The sequence below is a fragment of the Rousettus aegyptiacus genome, unplaced genomic scaffold (genome assembly GCF_014176215.1).
Source record: "Rousettus aegyptiacus isolate mRouAeg1 unplaced genomic scaffold, mRouAeg1.p scaffold_m13_p_15, whole genome shotgun sequence".
Lineage (NCBI taxonomy): Eukaryota > Metazoa > Chordata > Mammalia > Chiroptera > Pteropodidae > Rousettus > Rousettus aegyptiacus.
The window spans coordinates 59888930-59914354 of NW_023416290.1; the positions used below are offsets into that span (position 1 = coordinate 59888930).

Below are 25425 nucleotides of genomic sequence, written 5' to 3' on the forward strand. Positions count from 1 at the left end.
CAACCACATCTGTCTGTCCATCTGGGCCAAGGAGGGAGAACTCACCCCTGCCGCTTGCTAAAGCCTCGGCTTTGTGGAGAGCTTTCGGAGAGCAGCGGCCGGGCACCGAGGGGGCCCCTGGGGGCAGGCAGGAAGCTCAGGCTGGTCTGCAGCCCCCAGCGTCAGCGCTCGGCCCCGGATGCGGGGACCCCGCCGTGCCCGCCCACCCTGTGTCTGGCCCAAGGCTGGCACAGAGGGACCCACGGGGTGGCCGGGTGAGGACATGTGGCCCGGCAAACATTCAGCCTGGGTGTGCCTGGTCAAAGCAGCCCCAGGCCGAGCCCGGACAGCGAGCCAACCACAGGCGGCTCCGCTGCTTGGGCCAGGCCTAACCCACCCTCCGCTGTGTCGGCTGCAGTGGGGCCGGGTGCACTTGCTGGGCCCAGGATGTGGGCAAGGGGTCCTAGGCAGTGGCACCAGCGATAATCACAAAATGACTAAACTCCCGCTCTACTCGATTAACCATATGCTGGCAGACACTTGAATCAGCCTTGGCTCCCGGCACCTTTGGGGCAGGTGTGAAACGCCCCGTCTCAGACAGGGCCTGGTGGAGAGCAGGGCCCCTGGGTCCTCGTGTGGCTCCATGGGGTATACTGTCCCCCTACCTGAGCATGGGCTAGGCTGAGGGACCGGGCCTGGAGGACAAGTGGCCGGGCAGCAGACCCACCGCCAGGCAGGGGCGCAAAGCCGCGGGCCGAGAGGGCCCACTGCCCACGGGGGCTGGTCGGGCAGCAGTGCAGGCAGCAGCTGGCGGGCACAGCCATGGACACACCCACCAGGTGTGGCCGCCCTCCTTTCTGGAGCCCTGTGCCCTCCACACCTTGACCTGGACCTCCCAGGTCCCCGAGCTGAGGCCACAACCCTCAGCCAGGCCTCCCTAGGTTCCTCTGGAAACGGAGACACCTCCGGCGTGGGAGGCGCGTGAGCCTGGATGAGCTGCTCTGACCTGCCCTCTGTCCCCGCCTTGGCCCAGCCTCTCTCCTGAGACGTCCAGGCAGCTCCAGAGAGAACCTCAGCTTAGTGTACCCTGGCCCCAGCCTGTTGTGTCCATGTCTCCAAGGCCACTTTTGGGCCACCACAAATCATGCTAACCCTAACCCTAACCCTAACACGGGGGACAGGCTGCTGCCAACCCTGTGAGCCATGTCAGGGAGGTGGGGAAGGAGCCAACATTCCTCCCCAGGGGCCGTGAGGGGCTGCGCCTTCACCCTGCCTGGTCCTGTTTAGGTCCACAGCCAGTTGGGCGGTGGAAGGACAAAGCAGAGGTCCCTGTGGGGGAGGCTCGGTAGCTCCCAGGAGTCTGTGGCCAGTGGCACCTCTGCCCAGGGCACCTCCAATCTCAGGCATCCAGGCTCCCCTGGGGGCACCCCGAGGACCTGCGGGAGGCCTGCAGGCGGTATGCAGGGCCGGCGGCGGCACTAAGGACATCCAGGCAGACAGAGGACAGAACCTTTATTGCTGAGCACGGTGCCCGCCAGGCGGGAGGCTGCGGGAGGGCAGGGCTGCGTGCATGCCGCTGCCACACCCACAGCGGGAAGGGCCTGGGGGTGCGCCCTGCCCCACGCCCCTCAGGCAGGAAGTTGGAGGCATGTCCCAGGTGGGAGGCTGAGGACCCAGGGGTGAGGAGGTGGGGGTGCAGAGGGGCCCGCTGGGCAGGGGCCCAGCCTGAGGGAGAGGGCGAGGCCCTGGGCACGCACTGGTCAGGGCAGGCTGAGAGCCAGGAGGGCGGAGGGGAGGCCCTGGGGCCCCGGGGGTGGCTTGGTGGCAGGCGGCGCCTCCTTCGTCTCCGGGGACAGGGCTGAGGTAGGCGGGCTGGCCCCTGGGCCTCACAGCCGCGGTTTGATGTGCAGAGGTTTGCCTGTTCCGAGAAGGGCAAAGGTCAGGTGCCAGGAGCCGTGCCCGCGAGGACCACCCCCCACCCCCCCAGCTTCCTGATCTGGACAGAGCTGTTAGAAGTGGGGAGAACAGCTTCGGATGGGCCGTCCTGGGGTCCGACCATCCCGTGAGATGCAGGCCTGGCCTGGGGCCAAGAAAAGGGTAGGGGAGCAGCGGCCTTCAGGATGCGTGTCCCCTGGGCAGCAGGTCGTCCCAGGCAGGAGCCACCAGTCTGCAGGCGGCGCTGTGAACACCAGGTGCGCGTAGACACGGCGCGTGCTCACACCTGGGAGGAGATGCTGGATGCACACAGGTGCCACATCACACTCTTGAGGGAAAAGCCCAGGTGTGTGCCGGCAGCTGGAGGGGTGGTGGCAAGGGACACTGAGGTCCCCGTGCAGGCGAAAGGACTGCGGCCCGCGGTCAGGAAGGAGCAAGGGGCCAAAGGACAGAGTTACATCCTGGAGGCGCCTGCAGTGTGAAGCCTCCTCCTATGAAGCCAACTCATGGGCTGTGTCCCCACTGACCAGACACCTCCGTGAGGCTGGCCACGGGCGAGGCGCTGTCCACGTGCCCCTGCAAGCCCGCGTCTCCTCCTGGGTGCCTCTCAGGGCGGGGGACCCCAGTCACCTGCTCGGCCAAGCCAGGGCCTGGAAGTCAGGCCCCACTGGCCTCAGCGCCTACCGGGTGCTGCAGGGGCAGGTGGCCCTACCAGGGCCACTGCCCTGTCCCCCCAAGAAAGGCTGACGGGGCGGCCAGGCCAGGGGAGGTCTTCGCAGCCTCCCTGGGCCTCGCCCACCCTGCTTGCCTCCTCCGATGCCGGGGCTGGCTGCTGCATTCCTGATCTCAGAAAAAATAAAAAGAATGGACAAAAGAGGTGGCTGCTTCCGGGTGCCCCTCTGCGCCCACCCAGAGAGCTGGGGCCCGGGCCCGGGCGGGCGGAGGGCCTGGCCGCAGCTTCGTGCTGCCAGGGTGGGGGCGGGAAGCGGGCAGCGCGGGCCCGAGCGGCCAGTCTCGAGCGTGCTCAGCGGAGCTGTTAGGGAAGGCTGCGGCAAGCGGCCTCCATCGACGTTACGACCGTGAAATATGACAATAAAATGAAAGCCGTATGGTCGCAAATTTGCAGCCCGCCGAGCTGCGTGGGGTTTATCGTCACTCAAACGCGCGCAAAGCTGTAAAATGTTTACAGAAAGGGTCGTTTGCAGCCATAAAATCCTCTTTTCTCTCCTAAACAAGGCTGAGTGGAGCCATTTACCAAGCCCCAAATGCTCACCGGGGACAGGGAGCATCTGTTCTCTCCAGGAGTGCGCGCCGATCTTCCAGAACAAATTAACAGAAATGGGTGCTTCCTAATTAAATCAGCCCTCGGCTGGGGGGTCTGCGCGGGCGGCGGCCGCTGCGCTCGCGCCTCGGCGGCCCGCCCTGGGCGCAGGTGCACACCTGCCAGCCTGGGCCACGCTGGGCTCTGCGCAACCATCGGGCCCCACCTGGAGACTGTGACTCAGTGGGTCTGAGGTGGGATGGAGCGGGGCTCTGGGGGCCAGCTGCCTACCTGAGTCCTTGGTGGGGGTGCTCCTAGGGCTCCAGGCCCCGGGTGGGGCCCCCGGGCTGGGCGAGGAGTGCAGGGAGATGAAGGAAGGCAGCTGGGAGAGGCTGCCCGAGCCCGTTGCTACCGAGGCGGCCTCCTCCTGGAGCGACAGCTCCTCCTGGTCCGAGGACAGAGAGGGGGATGGGGGGGAGGCGGAGGGGGAGGAGGGGGCCTTCGATGACAAGGGACCAGCTGAAGCTGCGGCTGAGGCCTGTGGGGAGGAGGGAAGGGAGGCCGGGCCAGCAGCCACAGAGGCGGGGGAGCCGGGCAAATGCCTGATGGGGCGCTGGGCAGCCGAAGACTTCCTGCAGAAAGGGAGGGGAGCAGGAGCGTGAGGGGGAGGCACTGGGCAGGGCCGGGTCTGGGGGGCCCTGCCCGGCAGCAAGGCTCCAGGCCCCTCCGCATCCCTTCCTGCCCCAGCAGCCACTGGCAGCAGCAGCGGGTCCAAGGCTGGCCCTTGGGCCCAAGGACAGGCCGGTGACATCGCAGGACCGGGGAGTCCTGGCACCACACCGCCCTCGTCCACGTGGGCCCCCGCACTCAGGGGGCAGGTAAGCGTGACGTGTGGCCCCAGCCACAGGCGTCAGCCGGGAGGGGCTCCTGCCCTTGCCTGGAGGCTGGGGCGCGTGGCTGAGCAGGGCGGGGCTGCCCGCACTGGCTGCCCAGCCAGGGACACCCTTGGCTCTGTCCAGCCTGGGGTCCTGGGGTGGGGCACCTGATCCTCAACTTTGGACCGAGGTTTCTTTCCAGGTCTGAAGCCCGAAGCGCAGAGTGGGGGGTAGGGGCTCCCTTGGAGGGTCCTGAGTGTCCGCAGAGGGGAGGGCTGCTTCGCCATCACCTGGGCCCGTGGGCGGCGGGGGCCTTGCTCCTGGGGCACGCGTCGCCGGGCTCCGGCACGGGGGCGGCGGCCGCACGCCGGCCGAGGCGCTTCTGGTTGCGGTGCGGCAGCTGGCACTGGGCGCCCCGGGGGCAGACGCCCCTGCGGGAGAAGTCGGGGCACAGCAGCGTGTGCTTCTTCTTACACTGTGGGGAGAAGGCGCAGCTGGGCGAGGCCTCCACCTGTGTGGGGCGGCCGGCTCGCTCTGCCCGGGGTCGGGGGCGGGGTCGGGGACAGGGTCGGGGTCAGGGGGTCAGGGTCGAGGCTTCCTGTGGGCGGGCTGCGGCCCTCAGGCCACAACAGCCCCACCTGGCCTGCGTCCCCATCATCCATAGGATGCGCCTTGAGCAACCCAAGAGGGTGAGGGCACTGCCCCTTGGAAACTGACGGCACGCCTGGGGGTCCTGCCAGGCTGGGGGGGGCTCCTGGGGTGCTAACCCCTCCTCTGGACCATAGCTCACCCGCCCTGGTGGAAGACGGGGTGGGGGAAGGGCTGGGGGGGTGGGACGGGGGGCCAGAGGTCTGGCGGACCTCAGGCCTCAAGCCCGGGAGCGGCGGGTCGGCCGAGGCCACCGCACACCCGATCCACCACACCTGTCGCAGCGGCTAATTATACCCCCGGGGGCGTGCCGCGCGGCAGGTGCGCGGGGGACCCAAGCCGCTGCTCCTGCCCGTCCGCGGCCCGCCCGCCCCTGGTGGGAGCTGCAGGCCCTGCTGTACGCCCCCTTCCAGTGGAGGGTGCCCTGTTCCCACCCCCGGCCGACGGCTTGGTGGGCAGAGGATCAGGCAGGAGAGGGCCGAGTGTCACACGCCCAGGCACTCTGTCGCTCATGTTGGCCCAGGCGACAGGCGGCTGGGGACGCACTGGAGAGACAAAGACATGGGTAACCAGTTTCAGAGTAGCCGCAGCGCCCGCCCAGCCCGGGTGCACCCCCGAGCGGCACTGGGCGTGCGGCGGGGGCCCGGACACACTCCTCCCTGCCCGCCGCCTCCCTCTGGGACTCCGTCGTTAGGGCCTCGGTTCGTGGCCCCGCTCCCAGCAGCCAGGACCTCAGGGTGCGTGCACCCGTCCTGAGCAGGACCTGGGCGCTGGTCCCATTCTTGTCCCCACACCTGGCCCCTGGCTGCTAACAAGGGACTGGAAGCCCCTCTCGCTGGTGCCTGGGAGCAGGCCGGAGCTGGCAGGCCAGACCCCTTGCTGCCAGTGGAAGGCAGGCCAGGCTCGCTCCATCGGGAACCGGAGCCCCTTCTGCACGGGGCCCAGCTGGTGACTGTGCCCTGAAACCCAGCAGCTCCATCCTCGTGGGCCCACGCCGAGAGCGGCAGACCTGCGGAGGCACTGAGGCCCCAGGGCGGGGTCCTCCGAGGAGGGAGGGTGGCTTGGGCCGGCGGCGGGGCAGGAAGGACCTCTGGTGAAGAGGGCCCGGGAGCAGACGAGAGCAGACCCACTGCCGGCGGATGCTCCGCATGCAGGGAGGCCGGGACGCGCGGCCGCGGAGGCCCCGAGCCGGCTGGCACGCAGTACGCCGCCCCGTGGGGGCAGACCCGCGGGGAAGGGGGTTAGCCAAAGGCACGCCTGCATCTCCTCCTTGGTGGCGCGTCGCGGTTTATGGCGTGCGGGGTCCGTTAAACGTGTCTCGCCATTCGTCTTCTTACCTGTTCGAAGTGCCACTAGAAAACTTAAATTCCACGTGGGGCCACATCTGCTTGACCTTCCCGCCAGGCAGTGCCAGGATGGACAAACCCTCCTCCCAAGAACAACCAGAAACGCCGGATCGAATGTAAAAAAGTTCCTCAAATTGTCCAAGTGATCAGCAAAGCGCGATGGAAGGAAGTCTGCTTGGAATCGGACAGCAAGCGAGTTTCAGCTTTCAGAGGCCTGAGAACTCCATCAAGGCCAAGCTCACTTGCACAAGGGCAAGACCAAACGGAATGCCCCGGAACCCCGAGGACCTGGAGTTTGAGACAGGTGCTGCTAAATGCCTCGAGGGTGGAACAAGGAAGAACGGACATCAGATTAACACTTAGAACCCAGCGAGGACGGCGGCGCACCTCACGATCCGCGCGGTGCAGGGAAAGCAAAGTGGTTCTTAGATGAGCGGAGGGTCCCCTCAGGGTCAGGGCAGGAACAGCAAGGCGGCCCAAAAGGAGCAGAGGGAAGTAAAGGATGAGAACAGAGATTGGTGAATAACAAAATCACAACAAAGGCCAAGCGGGCCAAAGGCCAGACCTTTGAAAATATTAATGAATTCGTCCGGTGACTTACAGGCTTGACACAACGAAAACATATAAAGTCTCATCAAAAAAAAAGACATAACTGAAATTTTAAAATTGAAGAATGCAACAACAGGAGCAGAAGACAATAAAACCGAAAGGAAAAACAAGAGAAAAATCAAGGAAACAAAGAGCTGGCTCTTTAAAAAGATTAATAACGTCGACAAACCTCTGGCAAAACAGATAAAGAAACGAGAGAGAAGTGACAAACTTCCAACACAGGAACGAAGCAAGGGTCGCCGCAGACCCTGCAGACAGCGAAAGGCCGGGAGGGGCACGCGAACAGCCTGTGCCCCTCAGCCACGGGGCGCAGTGGCCCGATTCCTAGAAATACACGCCCCGCCCCGCCGGCCTCAGAGGAGCCGGGACGTGCGACCAGACGCAGACACAGCGCGGGGCCCGACGCGGGGACCAGGACCAGACGGCTTCCCTGGCGAAGTCCCCCCTCGCTCGGAGAAGGATAGACGCCTGCTTTTCTCAAATCCCGCCAGCACCCCGAAGGGGCGGCAGCCCTTCCCAGCCCCGCAAAGTCAGAACCACGCACGAGGCTGGACTTACACAGAAAGCAGCGCCGGACAGAGGCGTGCAGGAAAGACACGGACGCTCCAGGCCAGGTGTCCTTGGGAACATGGAGGTGAAAGTCCTCAAGAAAACACCGGAAGCCTGAGCTCGGCGGCGTGTGCAAAGGACACGACGTCGCAGCCAAGGTCAGGCAGGGTGGTCCTCGGAGCGGAAGGACCGCGCCACCCCAGCCCAGTCGTGACTCAGCGTGGGCCACGGGGCTGGTGGCCACCCACAGGGTGAGAATACTCGGTCACCTCAACAGGGGCAGAAATGACTGGAGAAGATCCAACGCCTTTCTGTGATAAAAAGGCCAAACGAACTCGGACTAGGAAGGGAGCACCCTCAGCACGACAGCGCCCACCCACGGGACGCCCGCGACTGGTGCCCCGCACGCGGGCGGGGCGGGGGCCGGAAGCTTTTCCTCGAAGACGACGACAAGGGTGTCTGTCCCCTCTGCCGCTTCCACTCGACGCGGCCCTGGAAGCTCTGGCCAGAGCGATGAGGCAGAAATAAACAATTACTTTATTAAAATAAGAGGCATCCGAGTAAAAGGGGAAGAAAACGATCTCTGTCAGCAGATGAAGAATCCACACAACACTGTTAGAGCCAATCCGTGAATTCAGCGACATTTCAGGATTTAAGAGCAACGCGCAACACTTATGTCACTGAACACTTGCAATGAACAACCTAGAGAGCGTTTAAAAACAATTTTGCTTTTTAAAATTTCATTTATAATACTCAGGAAGGAGACCAAAGACTCGTACACTGAAAGCTACAAAACGTTGCTGAGGGACATTAAAGGTCTCGACAAGCGAGACCGCGCCCCAAGTTCACACTGGCAAGATGGCAGTGCTCCCCGAAGTGATCTGCAGGCTCAGGGCGGCCCCATCAGCATCCCCAAGTGTCCATCTTTAAAAAAAAAAAAAAAAAAAAAAAAAAAGCGGTCTTGGAAAAGAAGACAAAGCTTGAAGGATCCGTGTTTCCTGATTTCTAACCTTCGAATGCTCCAGCGATAAACACAGACCGACGGACTAGGACAGAGAACCCAGGAACCAGCCCTCACGTGTGCGTCAAGAGATTCCCGACAAGGTGCCAAGACCGCTCCACGCGGCCGGCACGACGCCCTCGGCACATGCTGCAGGGCGGCCGGGCCCGCGCCCAGCACCGCGCACGGGAATCAGCTCAGAGGGCTCAACGACCTCGACGGCAGCGCTGAGAGCGCCCTGGGGCTGAGCGGTTAGCGGCTCAGCCGGGGGGTGAGACCGTTTGGGACCGGACAGCGGTGCTGGCTGCACGGCACTGAGCGTGGTTAACGTCGCCGAACTGTGCGCTTAAATGTGGCAAACCTCACGCTGTGTTAGTTTTCCCGTGACTGCAAATTAATAACGTGACGTGCTGGGACCACTGTGCCCCACACGCACACGCACACGCACACGCAGGGGCCGCCTCTCGGCAAAGCTGTGAGAGAAAAGGCGCGGGAACGGCCGACGAGCGCACGGGGTGCCCGCGGTGCCCTCGCCACTGGCCACCAGGGACACACAAGAAAACGCGGGGAGGCAGCCTCGGCCCCGCGGGAGGCTCGTCGACGAGAGGCAGGACGAGTGCTGGCAAGGACGTGGCGGCGCACTCACCGCCGGGGGGCGGTCGCCGCGTGGCCAGTGGGCCCACCCCCAGGACCCGCCCCGGGCAGACAGGCTGTCAGAGACTCGCACGCGAGGTTCATGCAGGACGACTCGGAGCAGCCCCAGCCTGGAAACAGCCAGACGCCCGCCCGCTGAGGGACAGACAGACAGAACGTGGCTGTCCCCACGATGGGGCAGCACTGAGCATGAGAAGGAATGCAGTCCCGTGGGACCAGCACGGGGGCCCTCAGGACCGTGGGGAGTGAGGGGAGCCAGGCGCAGAAGTCTGGGGGCCGTGGGGGCCCAGCTACGAGATGCCGAGGAAGGGCCAGTCAGAGGGACAGAAGGCGGACGTCCAGCTGGCCGCAGCTGCACAGCGCCCACGCGGGAACGGGCGCCTGAGCACTTCCGCTAGCAGAGCCTGAGCGCTGCTTTGATGTTTCGTCTAGAGTATTCTACAACAATCACGCGTGGCCTCTGTGAGGGTCCTGCCCTCCCCCACTACCGGCCGGTGTCCCTCCAGGCGACTTGCCAGCTCCTCAGGTCCCCAGCTCGGGGCGGTGGCAGGAGGTGGTGCACAGGAAGGGCCGCGGTTGGGCTTCCCGTGATCACGGTGTGACACTTGGTGGGCCGGCGGCTGGCTCTGCGCAGACAGGTTTCCTCCCCTTGCCCAGAGCCCAGCCCTAGCGCCCCGGGCATCTGCGGTGCAGGACCCGTGTCCTCGACGTCACCGGGGGCCCCCCAATCCAAATGCAGGCCCCTGAGACAGGGTGGCCACTCACAAGTGCTGGGGACAAGGTGACAGCAGGCCCCTGGGTAGGTGAGGAGATGCCCTCTTGGGGTGCCAGGGAGGCCCATCCGGTGGGCCCCAGAGTCCACGCAGGCCCGTGTGGGGTCGGGGGTGGCGGGCCACCACGGACAGGAAGGAGCCCACTGCTCGGCTGTTGGGAACGCCCGGCGCGGCCACCCTCGCCCTGACAGGTGAGGCGACGGGCGGCGACTGCGGCCTCGCGCCACCCCGATCCCCAGTGCCCCGTGCCACCTCAGGCGCCGGGGCGCCGCGGGCCCGTGCTGGGTGCTGCCCGCCTGCACGCTCACCTTGGCGCCCAGCGGGCAGTAGCCTTTGAGGAAGTCGGTGCAGACCTCCGCCTTCCGGGACACGTAGACGTGGCTGTAGGGGCAGTTGCTGTTGCTGCAGATCCCTTTCAGGAAGTAGGAGCACACGGGCATCTGGCAGGGAAGGGGCGGGCGGTGAGCGCCAGCAGACCTCGCAGCTCCCCCTGCTCGTCGGGCACCTGCACCCCGCCTGACGGCACAAACGCCAGGACTCCAGGGACCTGCCTGCAGTCCCGTGGCCAGCACGAGCCTCAGACTGTGGCTGGAAACCCTCACGTGGTCCTGCCCCAGGGTGACCTGGACAGCGCCAGCCAGCGGGAAGGCAGCCGGTAAGAGCTGGGGCACCTGGGGCCCGGCCAGGTGAGGGCTGCCCACCCCCCACATCAGACCCAGGCTTCCGCAGGAGGGACGGGCACACAGGCAGGACGAGGCCGTGGACGCAGGGCTGGCTCCGGCAGCTCGGACCCAGACGCGCTGCTGCCGGGATCCGTCCCCTTCTCTAAGCCTGCCCAGTTTCCAGGCTGTGGGACCACGCGGCACGGGCTGGGGGGCGACAGCCTATGGGGTCGGGAAATCCAGCTGCCTGATGAGTGGGAAGCAGCGGTGTCCGCGGGCTGGAGACCCCACCCTGCCCCGGGAAGAGGCGTGGGCGGTGGACTCAGTGGGCAGGAAGCCGCCTGGGAGCAGCCCAAGTCCGTGCGCTGACCGCAGGATGGCACTGTGCAGGCCTGGCAGGCGGCCCACGGGAGACCTGCTGGGGGACATGGAGCAGGTGGCCTGGGCAGGGCTGTGTGGCCCCAGCGGCGCCTGCAGGCTGGAGGGGGGGCTGTGCAACCCTCCCCGTCCCCATCGCCCCCACTGGGGGAAACGGGCCCGAGGGCCAGCAGGAGGGCCTCGGGTCCCGGGTCTCTGCCAGCCTTACCTTTGGCCCCGACTCCTCTCCAGGGCGCTGCCAGCCCCGCCCCTCCCACAGGGACTAGTGCCTGGCTTAAGGGTCACCCTGTGAGTCTCACACCTGGGGTCTCGGTGGGGGTGGGGGGCGCTTGCCCTGCTCTTCCCTCCTCTGTCAATCAGACTCGCCCCACCAAACCCCACTGCAGCCCCCAACAGGACCCCGCGCCCTGGCCCTGGGGCTACTCACCGCACTTTGGGGGGCAGAGGGGAGGCAGAGGCGGAGGGAGAAAGCAGAGACAAAGGGCGATTTACGCTGCGAGCCCGCGGAAGTTTATCTTTAATTGCCTTTTAACTGCGAGCGGAGGGGAGGGGCGGCCTGGCTGGCGGTGCCGGTGCCGCGCTGCAGACAATCCCTTAATGTGGCTTTTGATCTAGAGCCCAAATTAGCTCTAATAAAAAGGATAATGAAGCCAGCGCGCACCCCGAACGGAACTCCTCCGCTGTCAGCACGGCCCGCTGCGAGAGGAGGCCGCGCTCTCCTTTCAATTAACCTTGTTTGCTCCGCCACGTCCACACAAATAAGAGACGGGGGTGCGGGGTGCTGCAGCCGGCGGCTAATGAACCCGAACCTCGACGCGAATCTCCAAACTGCTCACAGCAGAGCTTGGAAGCGCTATTACGGGGAGAAGTGCTGATTCTTCCCGAGTTCCTCAGGGGGAACAGCGGTGCGGCAGCATCGGCCCTGCCGGGTCGCGTCTGCGCTGCCCGCTGCCCCAGCCCCAGCACGCCCCGCTCCACGCTCCAGGCCCCCCAGCCAGCGCGGACCCGACCCCTGACCTCAGAGCTCCCGGCTCTGCCCACTCCCAGCGGGCACGGGGACCACCAGCCCGCCCTGGCTCTCCCCCCAGCCATGGAGGTCTGCAGTGGGGTCTGCTCTCTCGCTGAGGCCCACGTGGTGGGATCTGGGGACCGGAGGGCCCGCTGTGTGCCCCTGTCCCCTGCACAGCGGCCTGGAGGCCCCTGTGGGACACTGCCCTGGGGGAGATGAAGGCCTCCTGTGTGGCCTGCGGACACCCTCGGGGTCAGCTAAGGTAAATGGCAGCCAGAAGGGAATGTCCCCAGCTCCTCAGGGAATACCGGGGGACCGAGGCCTGGCAGGGGCCCCAGGGGACGCGCCGGGGAGGCCCGCGAGCTGCAGCTCACCTTCTCCTTGGAGACGTGGTGGGAGAAGGGGCAGGTCCCATCAGTCTTCTTGCACGTGCCCCGGACGAACCTGTGCAGACGGCGAGGAGGGTGTGAGGCGCTGCTGAGGCCAGAGCCTGGGCCCGCCCGCCCGAGACGCCCCGGCGGTCACCTGGTGCACACGGCCACCTTCTCGGGGTCGTGGATGTAGGGGCAGCGCTCGCCGCGGTTGCACCTGCCGAAGCGGTTGTAGTACATGCAGTACTCCAGCTCCTTCCTCCGCCGCCTCTGCCTGGCCTGCCGCACGATGGCCAGGCTGCGCTGCACGGCGCGGCTGCGGGGCGGGCGGACCCGCGGGCGCGTGAGACCTCGGCTGCGCAGGGAGCACCCCCTCCCCCGCCTCCACCCCCCAGCCCCCGGGACCTACCTGGCCAGGGAGCGGCTGCAGCTGCTGGAAAGATCCAACCGGCCTGTGGGGAGAGAGGCCACGGCCGGGTCGCACCCAGCCAACCGCCCCTTCCCTGGCTCCGGCCCCCTTGGGGTCCCCGCCCTCCGCTGAGGCACTGCTGTCCTCCCCTCGGGTGGGGCCCTTGCCAGGCCCCTTAGGGACACAGTGCTGAGGAAGGGGACCTGTAGGCCAACGCCCGCCCCCACCCCCGGTGCGGGGGAGCAGCCAAAGCGGCGCCCGGGGACAAGATGCAGGGACCACACGGGCCGTGTGGCTCCCAAGGCCACGCAGCCGCTGGCCGGTGGGCCCGCCTGGAGGCAGGTGGTACCGGAACAGCGGGCGCGGTGGGGGGCCGCCACCTCCCTCTGCCTGGAGCAGAGCCGAGGGACGTGTGACATGAGTAGGTCCGAGGATGCCACCTGGCTTTGCTGCAGCCGAGAATGGTTTTTCCGTATTTAAAGGGTTGCAAAGGGAAATTAAAAAAAAAAAAAAAAACTGTGTGGCCACAAAGTCAACCTCGTCGCACCAGGCTCTGCGGGGGCAGAGGCCCCGATGGCCACGCTGGACTCCCAGCACCGTGGGCCCTGGTGGGCGCCTGCTCCCCCAAACCGCGGAGGCGTGTCACAGACACTCCCCAAAACCCCGAGCGCAGAGACCACGCAAGGCCGCTCGGAGGTCACCACGTGTGACCTGGAGAGAAGCTGTTTACAAAGTGGACAGCGGTGACAGGAAGGGGGCCCAGGTGACGCTCCCAGCAGGGCAGCTGGGGCTCGGGCGCCCTGAGGGAGGAGGAGCCAGGCCGAATGCGGCCCTCTGCCTGCCTGTCAGACGAGACGCAACCCCCAGGACCGGGGAGGGCACGGCACGGAAGGGCCTGCACGGGACGGCCACCGAGGCTCCCCAGGTCCTCACACACACACATGACCCTTCCCAGACCAGATCCGATTTCTCGCAGGCAGCTGCTGAAATGGATCTGGTGGGAGGAGGCACGAGTGACATCACCCAGAAATTCCGGCGACCTGAGGCGATGACAAAGCATCCAGGCTTTAAAGGGGCGTCCCCAAGCTGCCTGGCCCCGAGCTGCCCGCTGGAGCCGCCCCCCGCCCCCCGCGTCTGTCCCTCTCTTAACCGCAGTCTCGAGTTTAAACGGGGGGGCTCCGAGGCTAAGAAGTGGGGCCCCCAGCGGCAGGGGAGTGCTTCGCACGGTGGCCCAGACTGGCTACGGTGCAGGGGGCTGGGGACGCTGAGGGGACAACGTGCCCTGGTTCCCAGGCCGAGGACACCGGTCGGCCCGGACGGCACGTGGCACCACACACCTGCCAGCCGGCGGGTGACGGAGCGCAACGCGACAGCTGCTGGTGAGCGCGCCTCCCTGGCTGCCACCCGGGTAGCCTGTGGCGCCACCCGCTCCTGCCAGGGGCCGCTATCGGTGCGCGCCCGCCGGTCACCGGCCCCCAGGCCTGGTCCCCGAGGGGGTCTGGTTTACTCCCCTTTCCACTTTTTACTCAAAAAGCTGCCCCTGTGGGGCTCACGCTGGGAGTTTTGCCAAGAACAGGTGGCGGCGTCTCGAACGCTCTGCGGTGTTCAAAACGCACATCGGGCCGCGGCCTGGGGAGGGTGGAGGCCGGAGGCGCCAAAGGCCCGGCCTGTGGCCCAGGAGGCGCGGCCCTTGGAGAACTCACACTTCCCGGGGCTGTCCCAGAATAGCACAGCAGCCCCGCCCCCAACATCACCCCCTGCCCTGCAGCCTCTTCCCTGACCCTGCCCTGGGTCTGAGGTCACCGCTGGGGAGAAGACTAGGCAGGCAAAGGGAGCCCCAGGAAGAGGTGTCTGGAGGGAGGCAGTGGGTGGGGCCTCAGGACGGAACCCTGCACCAGAGCGTGTGACCTCGAGGCAACCACAGTGGACGGACAGCAGAGATGAGGCGCACAGACCCCCACAACCTGCCGCGCGGTGGTGGCCGTGAGCAGCAGGGAGGAGCCTGCCCACGGCTGCCTCTCTCTCAGGCCTGGAGGCCTAGGGGCCGGCCCTGCAGCCTGGGCCGAGCAAGGTGGACCTGCAGCTTCTGCTCCAGCACGGTGCGGCCACGCCACACCAGGCCACGCGGAGCACCAGGGCCCAGGCCAAAGCCTGTGCAGAGGGGTCTCGGGGTCGGGCCCTGGGGCGGGCGGGCTGGGCCTGGTCCCAGGGTCCGGGAGGCTGAGGTCTGCCCACAGGGAGGCCTGGGGTGGCCGGCACCCGCAGGGGCTGAGTGCCCTGGAGAAGCCCAGCAGCCAGGAGGGGCCAGGCAGAGTGCATTCGCTGAAGTCAAAGACCCGCCACAGAGCAGGAGTTTCTCTAATTCCTACACAGCTGGGGGGCCCCTCACGGAGCGGGGTGCTGGCAGTGGGGCTCTGTCCTGCCCCCACCCAGCCCAGGCCTCTCCTCGCTTCGCTGCCTGAAGGCTGGGGTGTTGGGGTGAAGCCAGTATGAGAAGAGCTACAGCTCCCTCCTCAGCAGGGCCTATGCTGGGGAGACAGGAAGCGCCCCATGCCCACCAGCCCCTGACGCTGGTCCCTCTTGCGCTCTGACTGCCACCCCCGCCTCCATGGCAGCCTGGACTCTCTCCAGGGCTGGACTCAGGGCCCGGAGGGCGGCTCTGGGTGGAGCCACGCGGATGTCGGCGGGTGCTGACTGCACACCTGCCTCTTTCTCTCAGCCTCCAGGTACCTCGCCTCCAGCCGTGGGGACCAGGGGACAAGCAGCTTGGGGAGTGACAAGCCAGGTGGCGGGTAGCCGTGGTGGCCCTGTGACATGCCTGGTGGAGGACATCGGCAGACGGGGGTCTGGTCTGCTGGCCAATGAGCTCTGTACGGTCCTCAGCGAGGACAGCAGGGTGTGCCCTTCACCAAGGAGGCCCCAGGAGAGGCTCAACACACAGAGGCCACGACGCGGGGCCAACCAAGACTCGGTGCAGAGCGGCTGCCATTGGAGCAGGCAGAGGAGGAGGAGGGGCCGGGAGCCCTGCCCTCAGCTGTGCCAACGGCGTGTGGGGCCCGCAGGCCACGTGCACTGCTGCCACGAGGCTTCGTGCTCTGGGGATCCGGGGCCGCCAGAAAAGGAAGAAGGTAAAACTGGACTGAACCCATCACATTTTTCGAGTTAACTTGTACCGCGGCGGCCCAGGGCATTTCCTCCTCCTGGGCCTGCTTCCCAGGCGCCGCCTCCAGACGCAGCTGGGAGGCGCTGCCCAGGCCGCTCCGGGCGCCGCGGCCCCAGGTGTTCCCTCGCCCGCCTCAGTCACCAAACCTGGCTCATCTCCTCTGTCCAGGAGGGAACACAGAGGAAGCAGGGGCCGCCCAGCCAAGCGAGAGCCGCCGCCGGCAGGGGCCCTCCCTGGGGACCGGGCCTCAGGGGCCTCGGCATCGGTGCCCCGCCTGCTGCGGGAAGCCGCCCACGGCGGCGCTCGCTGGGCCAGGCGCTGGCACGTCCCGACCTGGGCAGCGGGAGCCTCACCTGCACGCAGGAGGGGCCTGCTGGCCCCCTCGCCGTCGCCACCCCCGCCGGGCCGGCTGCAGGTCTTGGAGAGCTTGTTGGCAGACACCCGGTAGAGGACCCCCCCGATGCAGCGGTAGCCTTTGCTCCGCCACCGAGGGGAGCCCGGCTGGGCTCTCCCCACGCCGCCGGCAGGACGCAGGCGGTTCAGGACCAGGGACCTGCAGGGACGAGGACGTGGCAGTTAGCCGGGCGCTCCCCTGCCCCCCACACACATGGGTGGAGGTGCCCTGACCCCGCCAACCTGTGAGCCCCTGAAGGGCCACGGGGAGGGGACAGGCACCCCCCGGACATGTCCGCCAGGGCACACCAGGAAGCAAGACCCTGATGCCTCCGCTTAGTGGCGCCCCCCGCAGGCACTATGGCCCCGCGGGGATCGACCGCAGGCCCCAGGCCCCAGGCCGCCTGGGAGGCACCAACCGAGGCCCACCCACTCCCTGCAGCTGCCACTCGGACAGGCTGCCATGGAGATGCCGGGCCTGGGGGCCTGGGGGCTGGGCGCATGGAGACCAGCCAGCCTCTGAGACTCTACAAGGGCACAGGGCTTTGCCCCTGAGGGCAAATTTCAGCAGTAACTTGTTTATGCAAATTGAGCTTAATTCTATGTCAGCTTGGACTCCACTTGCAGTAATGTCACTGTGGAGTCCCTGCCCCCTGCGCCCCACGGGCAATTCTGGGCAAAGGGGTGCTGGCTAGCTGCAACCCGAAGACACCCCCAAGAGCAGGTTCTCTCTGGGAGGAGGTGCTGCTCGGGCCAGCAGGGAGCTGGCTGAAACAGCAAGGCGAGGACGGAGGCCCAGGCCCCGCGGGGCCTGCCCTCAGTGCCCACGCTGGCCCGAGCTCTGTGGTCTGACGCGTGAGTGCCGAGGGGCTGGGCGGCCCGGGTGTCCTGCACATGGGCACCACGCCGGACCTGCTCTCGGGCACGGCTCAGCCCCACCACTCAGCCCCGCCCCCCCCAGGCCTCAACCTCTCCATCTGCAAGTTGGGGGTAGGTCTGCCAGCCTGCAGCCTCTGAGGGCCCATTAGGGAAATAACGTGTGCAAGTGAGCTGCGCTCAGGGGACCCAAAGCTGCAGCGTAAGTGCAAACGCCAGGCGGGAAGCGCCGAGGAGGCCGCCCGCTCGAAGGCACTTAACCCAGTTTCCTTTAATTAAAATTCAAGTTCACGAACACTGATCTTGGAGGGGACAGGTCCCGCCAGACCCTTGCTGCAAGCCCTGGTCAGCCCTGGACACTCAGAGGGGGCTGTGGACCCTCTGCAGCAGCTGCGGCCACTGCCTCAGGGTGTGGCTGGGCCCACGTCCCGATCCGCACAATCCCGACCTGGGCCCAGGCCAGTGGCCACCACAGCTCGCTCAGCCCAGGCTGACAGGCTCTGGCCGCATGCCCTGCTGCCAGAGCCCTCAGCGGTCTTCCCCTCCCCCTCAAGCTCTGGTCATCGTCGTGGAGTGGCCACCACCCCAGGCCTCCAACAGGCTTTGCGCAAGGTAACGGGCTGCCGCCTGCCAGGAATAAGGACCCCACTCTCGGCTGCCTCTGCCCGTGAAGGGCCCCCCTTTTCTGGACCAGCACGCCTACTGTCCTTCCCCCCACGCCCCATCCACAGCGCAAAGCCTGCGGGGCAGGTTGGCATTGAGGAACGTGCCCCACCTCCCACCTGGGGCTCTGACTCCTGGGAGCCCAGCCTTCCAGAGGGGTGCAGTGTGCTCCTGGCTGAGGCCCCCAGGCACGGCCACACCCGAAGGGCAGCCAGACACCAGGTGGCCTCTTCAGAAGGAGCTGGAAGCTTAAGGACAGAGTGTGTCCGGCCCGGAGGCCCAGCTCAACGCAAAGAAGCTTCAGCCTGGGGGGCTGTCCCGGTGGATGCTGAAGAGCCTGCCGCCCCCAGGGAGAAGCTGGCCATCGCTGCCTTCCGGGGTGTTGGCAGCTACGGGGCCCACGACACCTCCTTCCCCAGGATGCTGCAGAGTGTTCCCCACCGTTCTACTACGCAGACCTGTCGCCCTTCCCCCCACACACCACCCCTGGTTCTGAAGGGGGTCACAGACGCTGGGGCCTGGGGGGGTGGGGGGGCGGGGCGTGACAGCCACCCGCTCTGGAGCTCTGGCTCTGTGCCATGGTCTGTGCACCTGCACGTGCCCGAGGGTGCAAGGCTCCGGCCCCCAGACACAGCCCCAGGACCCCCGGCCTCCAGGGGCACGTTCAGGACCCTGGGCGCCTCGTCGGGAGAAACTTATTCCCATGTTGTGTCACGGGGCTGCCTAGAGGAGGTGGATGTGCCCGTGGAAGGTGGGGAGGGCTGGCCAGGACCTCAGGAGAAGAGCCCACCTGCCCACGGGAAACAGGCCCGGCCTGCAGGTGCACAGGGCCACCTGTGCCTTCCCGTCACCGCGGCTGGTCCCTGGCTTTAGGCCTGTGGCCTGGCAGGGACTGGAACCGCGAGCTTGGGACGCCTGCCCACAGCGCCCCATAGCTTCTCGTGGCTGCGGTGCCACGGCACTCCAGCAAATTGTTGCCCTAATGGAGAGACAGCCTTTGGGAACGGGCTGTATTGAGAAGAGGGGATAAAATTAATGAGATAATAGTGGGGCCAAGGACCCGGGGACGCGCCTGCCCTCACGGCGAGGGCCCTGTAATTCCTTTTCTGCAGCGGGAGCCTCAGATCTAAAGGCTTCTTCCATTCGTCCGGCTAGCCCATGCCGCCAGGAAATTTCATTAACGCTGGAAAATAGGAAAGGTATTAAGCGTGGATAATGAAGGCCGGGGAGGGAGCCGTGCCTTAAGATGGTCCTCTTTCTCGCCTTTGTAATGGGAGGCATGAACTTTCCCTTCAAATCCATTTCTAATCCATTTGAAATACTACAGCAAATTATCTTCCCCTCAGCCCGAAAGCGGCCAGCCAATTTACTCCGAATAGAAGTGACAATGCCCCAGGATTTATCACCATAACCTTGACTACACCAGGGTGAGGGCTGGGCCTCCCCTCACCCCCCGGGGGGGGGCAAGAAGGACGCGTGGGGGGAGATAACGTTTTAAATGAAAAGCAGTGGTAGCGGACAGAAAGAACACAACTCCGCAAAAGTGGCCAAGAAAGAACCGCTGTCCCCATGTCCACTGCGCGGGGAGCAGCTGGGAGGTTCCCGCTCTGGGGCTGCGCCGCCGGCCAAGGGGCTCTCTGCCTGCGCGCCCCTCTGCCCTGCCCTGCCCTGCCCGGGCGAGGTGGCCGGCGGGCCCAGGGCAGGCCACGCCAGGAGGAAGGGTGGAAGGTCTCAGGCAACGGGGGCCGAGATGGGCACGTCAGGGTCTGGACGAGACGGGGGCTCTCCCCGAGGAGCCGGGGCCGCTGCAGGTGTGCCTGCTGTCGGGCATCTCGCCCGCCCTGGACACCCACGCTCCCTGCCCCCCGAGCCCCAGCACTGCATGGGGCGCCCCTGCCTGCAGGGAGCGGTCTCACGGTGGACTCGGGACGCCCTGCCTGTCCTGCTGCCGCTGCTCAGGTCGGGCTGCAGGACCACACTGGAGCCCGGGGGACCCCAGCCCCCGACTCCACTCATGCAATCTGAGGGTTTCCCAAGGCCTTCCACAGGACGGTGAACCCACCTCTGCTGGCAGCTGGGCACTGTCACACGGATCGGAAAGGGAGACGGACCCCCCTCCTGGAGACAGGGCCAGCACCAGGGACCCTGCATCGGAGAGAGGTGGGGCTACTGTCCCACGGCGAACCCCTCGGGCACGGGGGCGGGGGTGGCGGACTGAAGGCCGGAGGCTGCGGCCACATCCCAGGCTGGGGGGACCGAGGCCGTGGGTGGGGGGACAGGACCAGGCACAGTGGCAGCAGAGGGGCTCGGCCAGGCTCCCATCGGCCTGGGCAGGGTCAGTCCACAGCCCGGGGCCCAGCAGCCTCCAGGCCAGGCGGCCCGGGGGGGTGCCGCGGCAGGAGGAGGGCGGGCTGGCTGCGCGGAAGCGTTGTTCAGGAAATGGAGCGCGGCTCTGCGGAGCTTGGCACTTCCAGGGAGCGGGGGGGTGCGCCGTCAGCAGGAGGCGGGGACGGCTCTGCACGGCAAACTCCAAGTAGGTCAGGCCCAGCCGCCGCCACCGTGACAGCGCTGAGCGCACTTTCCGCGGAAACGCTGACGCTGACGGGCGCCACACAGGCCTGCGAGGGGCCGGGGCCTGGCCGTGCGCCCCCAGCCCCCCTCCTCACCCCTGGCCCCAGGCCAGGGCAGCCTGTGCCCACGAGGCCTAGCAGGGTAGAGGCTCTGGTCCCCAGGGCACAAGTGTGACGAAGGTGACTAGAGCGAGCTCCACAGGGGTCTGAGAAACGGGGCTCAGCGGCCGAGGACACAGCAGATGGCAATGGCCTCACGATGACTGTGGCCACCTGATTTCACAGAGCCTCCCCCCAACCACACGACCTGCCCCTGCACGTGGCCTACAGCCAGCTCCGGGGCTGTGGCCCCCGCGGCCGCTCCCTGCAGCCCCCTGGCTGCCTGTGCCCCTCCTGCCGTGCCCGGCCACCTCTGGTGGAGGCAGGCCAGCTGCTGGGCTTCCTAGGCGGGCAGGTGGACCTGGGGGGTCATGGGGACGTGGGGGCTGTGTGACCTGCGGGGGCGAGGACCGTGCGACCGTGGAGAGGGCTGAGCACCTGAGTGGACGTGGAGGGTGAGGGGGGCGAGGGCAGGTCACCTGAAGGCCTCGTCAGGGGCTGCTCCTTCCCAAGGGAGTCCGCACCCCATTTCTCCCTAGTAACGAACAGAAGAGACTTGGGGCGCCCCGGCCAGCTGGCGTGCTGCGGCCACACTGACTGTGCTGTGTCCGTTATAAATGCGGCGGCTCTGCCGTGAGGGGCTGGACTGTTTTATGTGCTCACATCTGTTCAATTGGAATTTCGATCAATGGATACATTACAAGCTTTCCCTTTAAGAGCCTAATAAACAACACGATGGAAAGTAAAATTCTCCACAAAATGACACTTTTAAAAATCCATTTCAGCTAAAGCTATTGGTGTTTTGTACGTTAACTGCAAAAAAGAGGCATTATTAGGGCCTCGATGGCCCATAAAGGCCCCACTTGGCAGTGCAGAGTTCAGTCGGAAGGGCAGAGGGGCTGCGGGCCCAGGACTGGGTGGGGCCCTCTAATCTCTGGCCCCGGGTGTCAGCCTCCAGGCCTCCAGGTCCGTGGCAGCAAGTGAGGGGCAGGGCAGGGCAGGGCGGGGCAGGGCGGGCCCGCCCCGTGCTCCCCGCCCCGTGCTCCCCACCGTGCCTCTCCATGGCCCGCCCCTCTCCCTCCCACGCCGCCGTTCCCCCTCGCGTCCCATGCCCCCGACATGCTCGCTGACCATCCCTCTGACCCTGAACGTGAGCTCCTGAGGCAGCCCCCCGACCCGGGCCCTCGCCCCACGGTGGTCCACGCTGGGCACAGGCTGACAGACGGACGACTCAGGCGGCAGGACAACCCCAGCAGCCCCCGCTGAGCTCTCCGGGAGACCTCGGGAGGGCCGGGCCGGGCCTGCACCAGACCTCCCGAAACAGCGCAGTCCTGAGAACACCCACGGGGCATCGTCCCCCACGCCAGGCTTCAGGTCCAGGCTGAGCCCTTGACATTCCCTCCACGTCCCACTTTGGGCCCTGGGGACACTTCCTCAGTCTGGACCCTCACAGCTGGACCTGCCTCCCTACCTGTCCCCATAGGAACCCCTCCACTGTGCCCTCGATCCAGATGACTCATGTCCCTGCTCAGATGCTCATCACCGGGGAAGAGGAGACGCAGCCCAGAGAGCACCCTGCTGAGCCCAGTGCCTGCCGACCCCCCCCCCCCACTCCGCTCCGGCAGGTGCCTCTCGCTCCTTCTCAAGGCCTCCTCTTATCCGTCTGGTGACCCGTGTCGGGGCCTGTGTCCTCGCACTCCGCGCTGTCAGCTGCGGTGCCCACCTGGCCTGGCCCCACCTGGATACAGCCCCCCGCCCACTGCTCTGGGTGGCAGGGCCCTGGCTGCCGGCACCCCGCCTGCACTCCGCCTGTGCCATGCCCCTCGGCCACGCTGGCCTGTTTCCAGCCCCGCGGCCACGGTCGCTATCTGCTCTGCTTGCGCCTGCCTCCAGCTGGAGCAGCATGCCCTCCCCCACCCCTCTGGTGACCCCTAAAATATTCACGCTCGTGAGTGTGTCACGAAGGAGCCCCAAGCCCCTGGATGCTGGAGGGCAGTCCACGCCAGGGGTGCCCAACAAAGTAGACACATAAGACGACCCAAATCGGGTATCTTGAGTGTCACCACTACCGAAAAAACTCATCAAGGCCCCCGGAGGGGAAAGGGGCCGGTGGGACGTCCCCTCCTGGGACGGCACGAGCAGAGCAGCCCGGCTCCCCTGGGACGAACTGGTGTCCTCAGCGAGGTGCCGCCAGCGGCACCCACGGGAACGTCAGAGGGGGACAGGCGGCAGGCCGCACGGCGGACACGCAGCAGCGGCGCCAGCAGTCCAGGGTGCGAGCAAGACCGGCTGGAAAAGGGTAGCAAGCAGAAACAAAGGGAAACGCCGCCCAGGTGTCCCCGCGCCGTGCAGAAGCCACAGAACAGCTGCAGCACCGCGGACGGGGGCCCGGCCTCGGTCGGCTCTGCCGGGTCCGCGTGTGGCGGCGAAACGTGAGAGTAAATGCAGTCTGGGGGGCCGGGGAGGCTGGGAAGCGGCCGGCACCGCTGTGGCCACCTGGAAGGACGCGTGTGCAGGGGGGAGAGGAAGACAGAGGGACGCGCAGAGGCCGGGACCAGCGACGACACGCACCTCTGGGGGGGGCCTGGGCCCCCGACCCCTGCCTCTGACCACGAGCCGGAGGCGGCCACGCGTCCCTGAGAAAGACCGGGGCTGCAGCGTGAATGCTGACCCACCCGCTCTCCAGAAGAGGACCGACCTCAGGGCAGGCGCAGGTGCACCTGTCGTAGGGCAGGAGAGCGCCACGCACGGGAGGAAGGGCCGCCGAGTCGCCAGCCCCGACTGTGAGGCGCGCTCCGGGGGAGGAGCGTGCCCGCGGCGTATCAAGAACGCCCGCGAATCAGTAAGAAACGGAGCGGCACGGCCGTGGGCTCAGACGGAACGACGGCGGGCCCCAAGCGTCTCCGCGCGGGCGCGTTCGGGCCAGCCTGGCTGCGACGGCCGGAGCCACGGCCCGGCAGGTGCGAGCGAGGCCGCGGCGCGAAGCGCTCTCAGACCCCTGTGCCGGTGCGGACGGGGACGGCCACCGCGCACACCGGCCCCGTCTACTGCAACACAGCGTCCCCCCACCCTCTGAGGTCGCCGTTCCATGGGATCAGGGCTTCCTGGTCACTTGGCAACAGGACTGAGAGCAGCGAAGACTAGAAAAAACCCCCATACCCCTGGGAGCAAAACAGACCAACCTCTGAGCCACCCGCCCCTACTCGGCAGGACAGCCCAAGCCAAGGCACCGCGTCCCAGTCGGCTCGGCCATCTGACACGTCACAGCGGGCGGCTTAAACAACAGAAGCTGCTTTCCTCACAGTCCTGGAGGCCAGAAGTCCAAGGTCAAGGTGCCAGCAGGCTGGTTCCCTGTGGGGCCTCCCTTCCTGGCTGGCAGACCAGATGGCGCCTCTCGCCGAGCTCACGTGGTCTTGCCTCTGCATCTGCAGAGAGCTCTGGTGTCTCCTCCTCGCACAAGGGGAATAGTTAGGGCCCCACCCTGATGACCTCATTTACTCTTAATTACCTGTGTAAAGGTCCCACCTCCAAATATAGCCACACTGGGGGTCAGGGCTTCAGTCCCTAACAGATGCTGAGCAAAATAAGTCAGCCCTGAAACAGTGCCCACTGCATGATTCTGACTGCACGAAGCTCGAGAACTTCGAGACGGGGCCGGTCTAGCCCGACAGAGGCTCGAGCAGGGGCCCCCTGTGGGGTGCGACCACTCCGACTTGGGTGGTGGGTATACGAGATAAAATTCACAGAACTGAGCCCTGAAGACATAAGCCACAAACGTTTTACAAGGGGAAATCAAAGAGGAAGCCGGGAACAGGACTGAGCACTTGCTCCTGGTGAACTTGTCCCACGGCAAAGGCGACATTGTCAAACACAGAAAAAGCCTGAGTATTTAATCACTGGTCCTGAGGCAACCAGGCAACCACTGAACGCAATTAAATTTGAACTTTAACCTTACACCACGTCCCCAAATAAATTCCCGGTAACTTAGTTTCAAATACAAAACTTGAAGCCATAGCTCTAGAATAAAATATAATGGAATTCACATAATCTGGAGGAGAGGCCGTTCTAAGCAAGTCAATATGTCTTAAGAGAATAACAAATTTAGGCACATAGAAAAGTAAACATTCTGTTAAAAATCCTCAAACAAAATTGAAGGACAAAATTGAAATTGCAAAAAAAAAGTACAGTCTGTGATAAACGGGCAACACGCTGATGATCTAGCGTCTTGCAAACATGTGAGAAACAGACCAGAGGCAAACGAACAGCGAGCGTAAGAACACTGATCGTAACGAAGGGCGAGGACGAAGCTGGGACCGCTGGGACCGCGCGGGGCGGCGCCCTCCTCCGCGTCCTCCACTGGGTGCGGAGAGGCCCCGCAGGGGCGGCCGGGCCCGAGGGGCTCAAGGGGACGCGGCCCACCCTGCAGCCAGACCCCAGGCGGCCTGTCTGCATGAATGAGCCACTGACGTAGGCAAGAAGAGGGGCGGTTTCAACTGCAGGCCTGATGGGGACCCGCCTGGTGTTGCCTCCTCCAAGAAGCCTTCCAGGCTGCAGATGCCAGAGGGCAAAGGCCATCTGTGGGACATGGAGGCAGTACCGGGCCAGAGCGGGTGCCTGAACACTCCTGTGGCTGACTCGTAGCAGGGACGTCGCAGGACGTGCTGGCACCCACTAGGCCGAGGACAGGCCAGGTGTAAAGCACTCGGGGTGGGTTGGGTGGGCACTGGTGGTGCAAAGTGCTGAATTCAAGGACCCCGGAAGGCAGATGGGCACAGGCTCCCTTCCAGCCCCGCCCATCCGGGCAGGGCCGAGAGGTGGGTGGGGCCTCTGACAGGGCGGGGCATGAAGCCCCCGCCCCCGCCCCGCCCCCAGAGGAGCCTGGCTGGCAGCCGGGGCATAGCCCAGGCCATAACTTAGCTTCCCCGCTTATGCTTTATGGCTTTCTTAACTGGGCTCCCGCCACTATTAATGTAGTTAACGCTGAGATTACATCTATTTTCTGGCGTCGGGAGGTGATTTAGTGAGGCCACTTTTCCGGCGGAGGCGCCCGCGCTGCTAAATCAAGCACCTTGCCAATTAAGTGCTGACTTGGGAAGTGGGCACAATCTTAACAGACGTCTGACCACAAATTAGACTGGGCTCCTGACTCTGGGGAGTGCGCAGGGCAGCCACGGAAACCTTGCTGACTTCGAGGAAAGTCGGA

General features: G+C 65.8%; 1 protein-coding gene across 2 annotated transcripts in view; it reads right to left on the bottom strand.

Annotated features, from left to right (window-relative positions):
• Window positions 1-1474: 1474 nt before the first annotated feature.
• The window catches only part of ZC3H3 (zinc finger CCCH-type containing 3), a 53743-nt gene continuing 29792 nt past the window's right edge, over window positions 1475-25425 (bottom strand). The window contains exons 6-13 of one of the 2 annotated variants that reach the window (XM_016139219.2): window positions 15975-16174; window positions 12459-12501; window positions 12204-12365; window positions 12053-12122; window positions 9938-10069; window positions 4341-4525; window positions 3467-3807; window positions 1475-1897 (exon numbers count right to left, since the gene is read on the bottom strand). In XM_016139219.2, the coding sequence (XP_015994705.2) occupies window positions 1866-1897; window positions 3467-3807; window positions 4341-4525; window positions 9938-10069; window positions 12053-12122; window positions 12204-12365; window positions 12459-12501; window positions 15975-16174 (1165 nt within the window). In that variant the 3' untranslated portion in view covers window positions 1475-1865. Of the gene's footprint in view, window positions 3808-4340; window positions 4526-9937; window positions 10070-12052; window positions 12123-12203; window positions 12366-12458; window positions 12502-15974; window positions 16175-25425 lie in introns of both variants that reach the window. The other variant, XM_036233138.1, reaches the window with a different exon arrangement.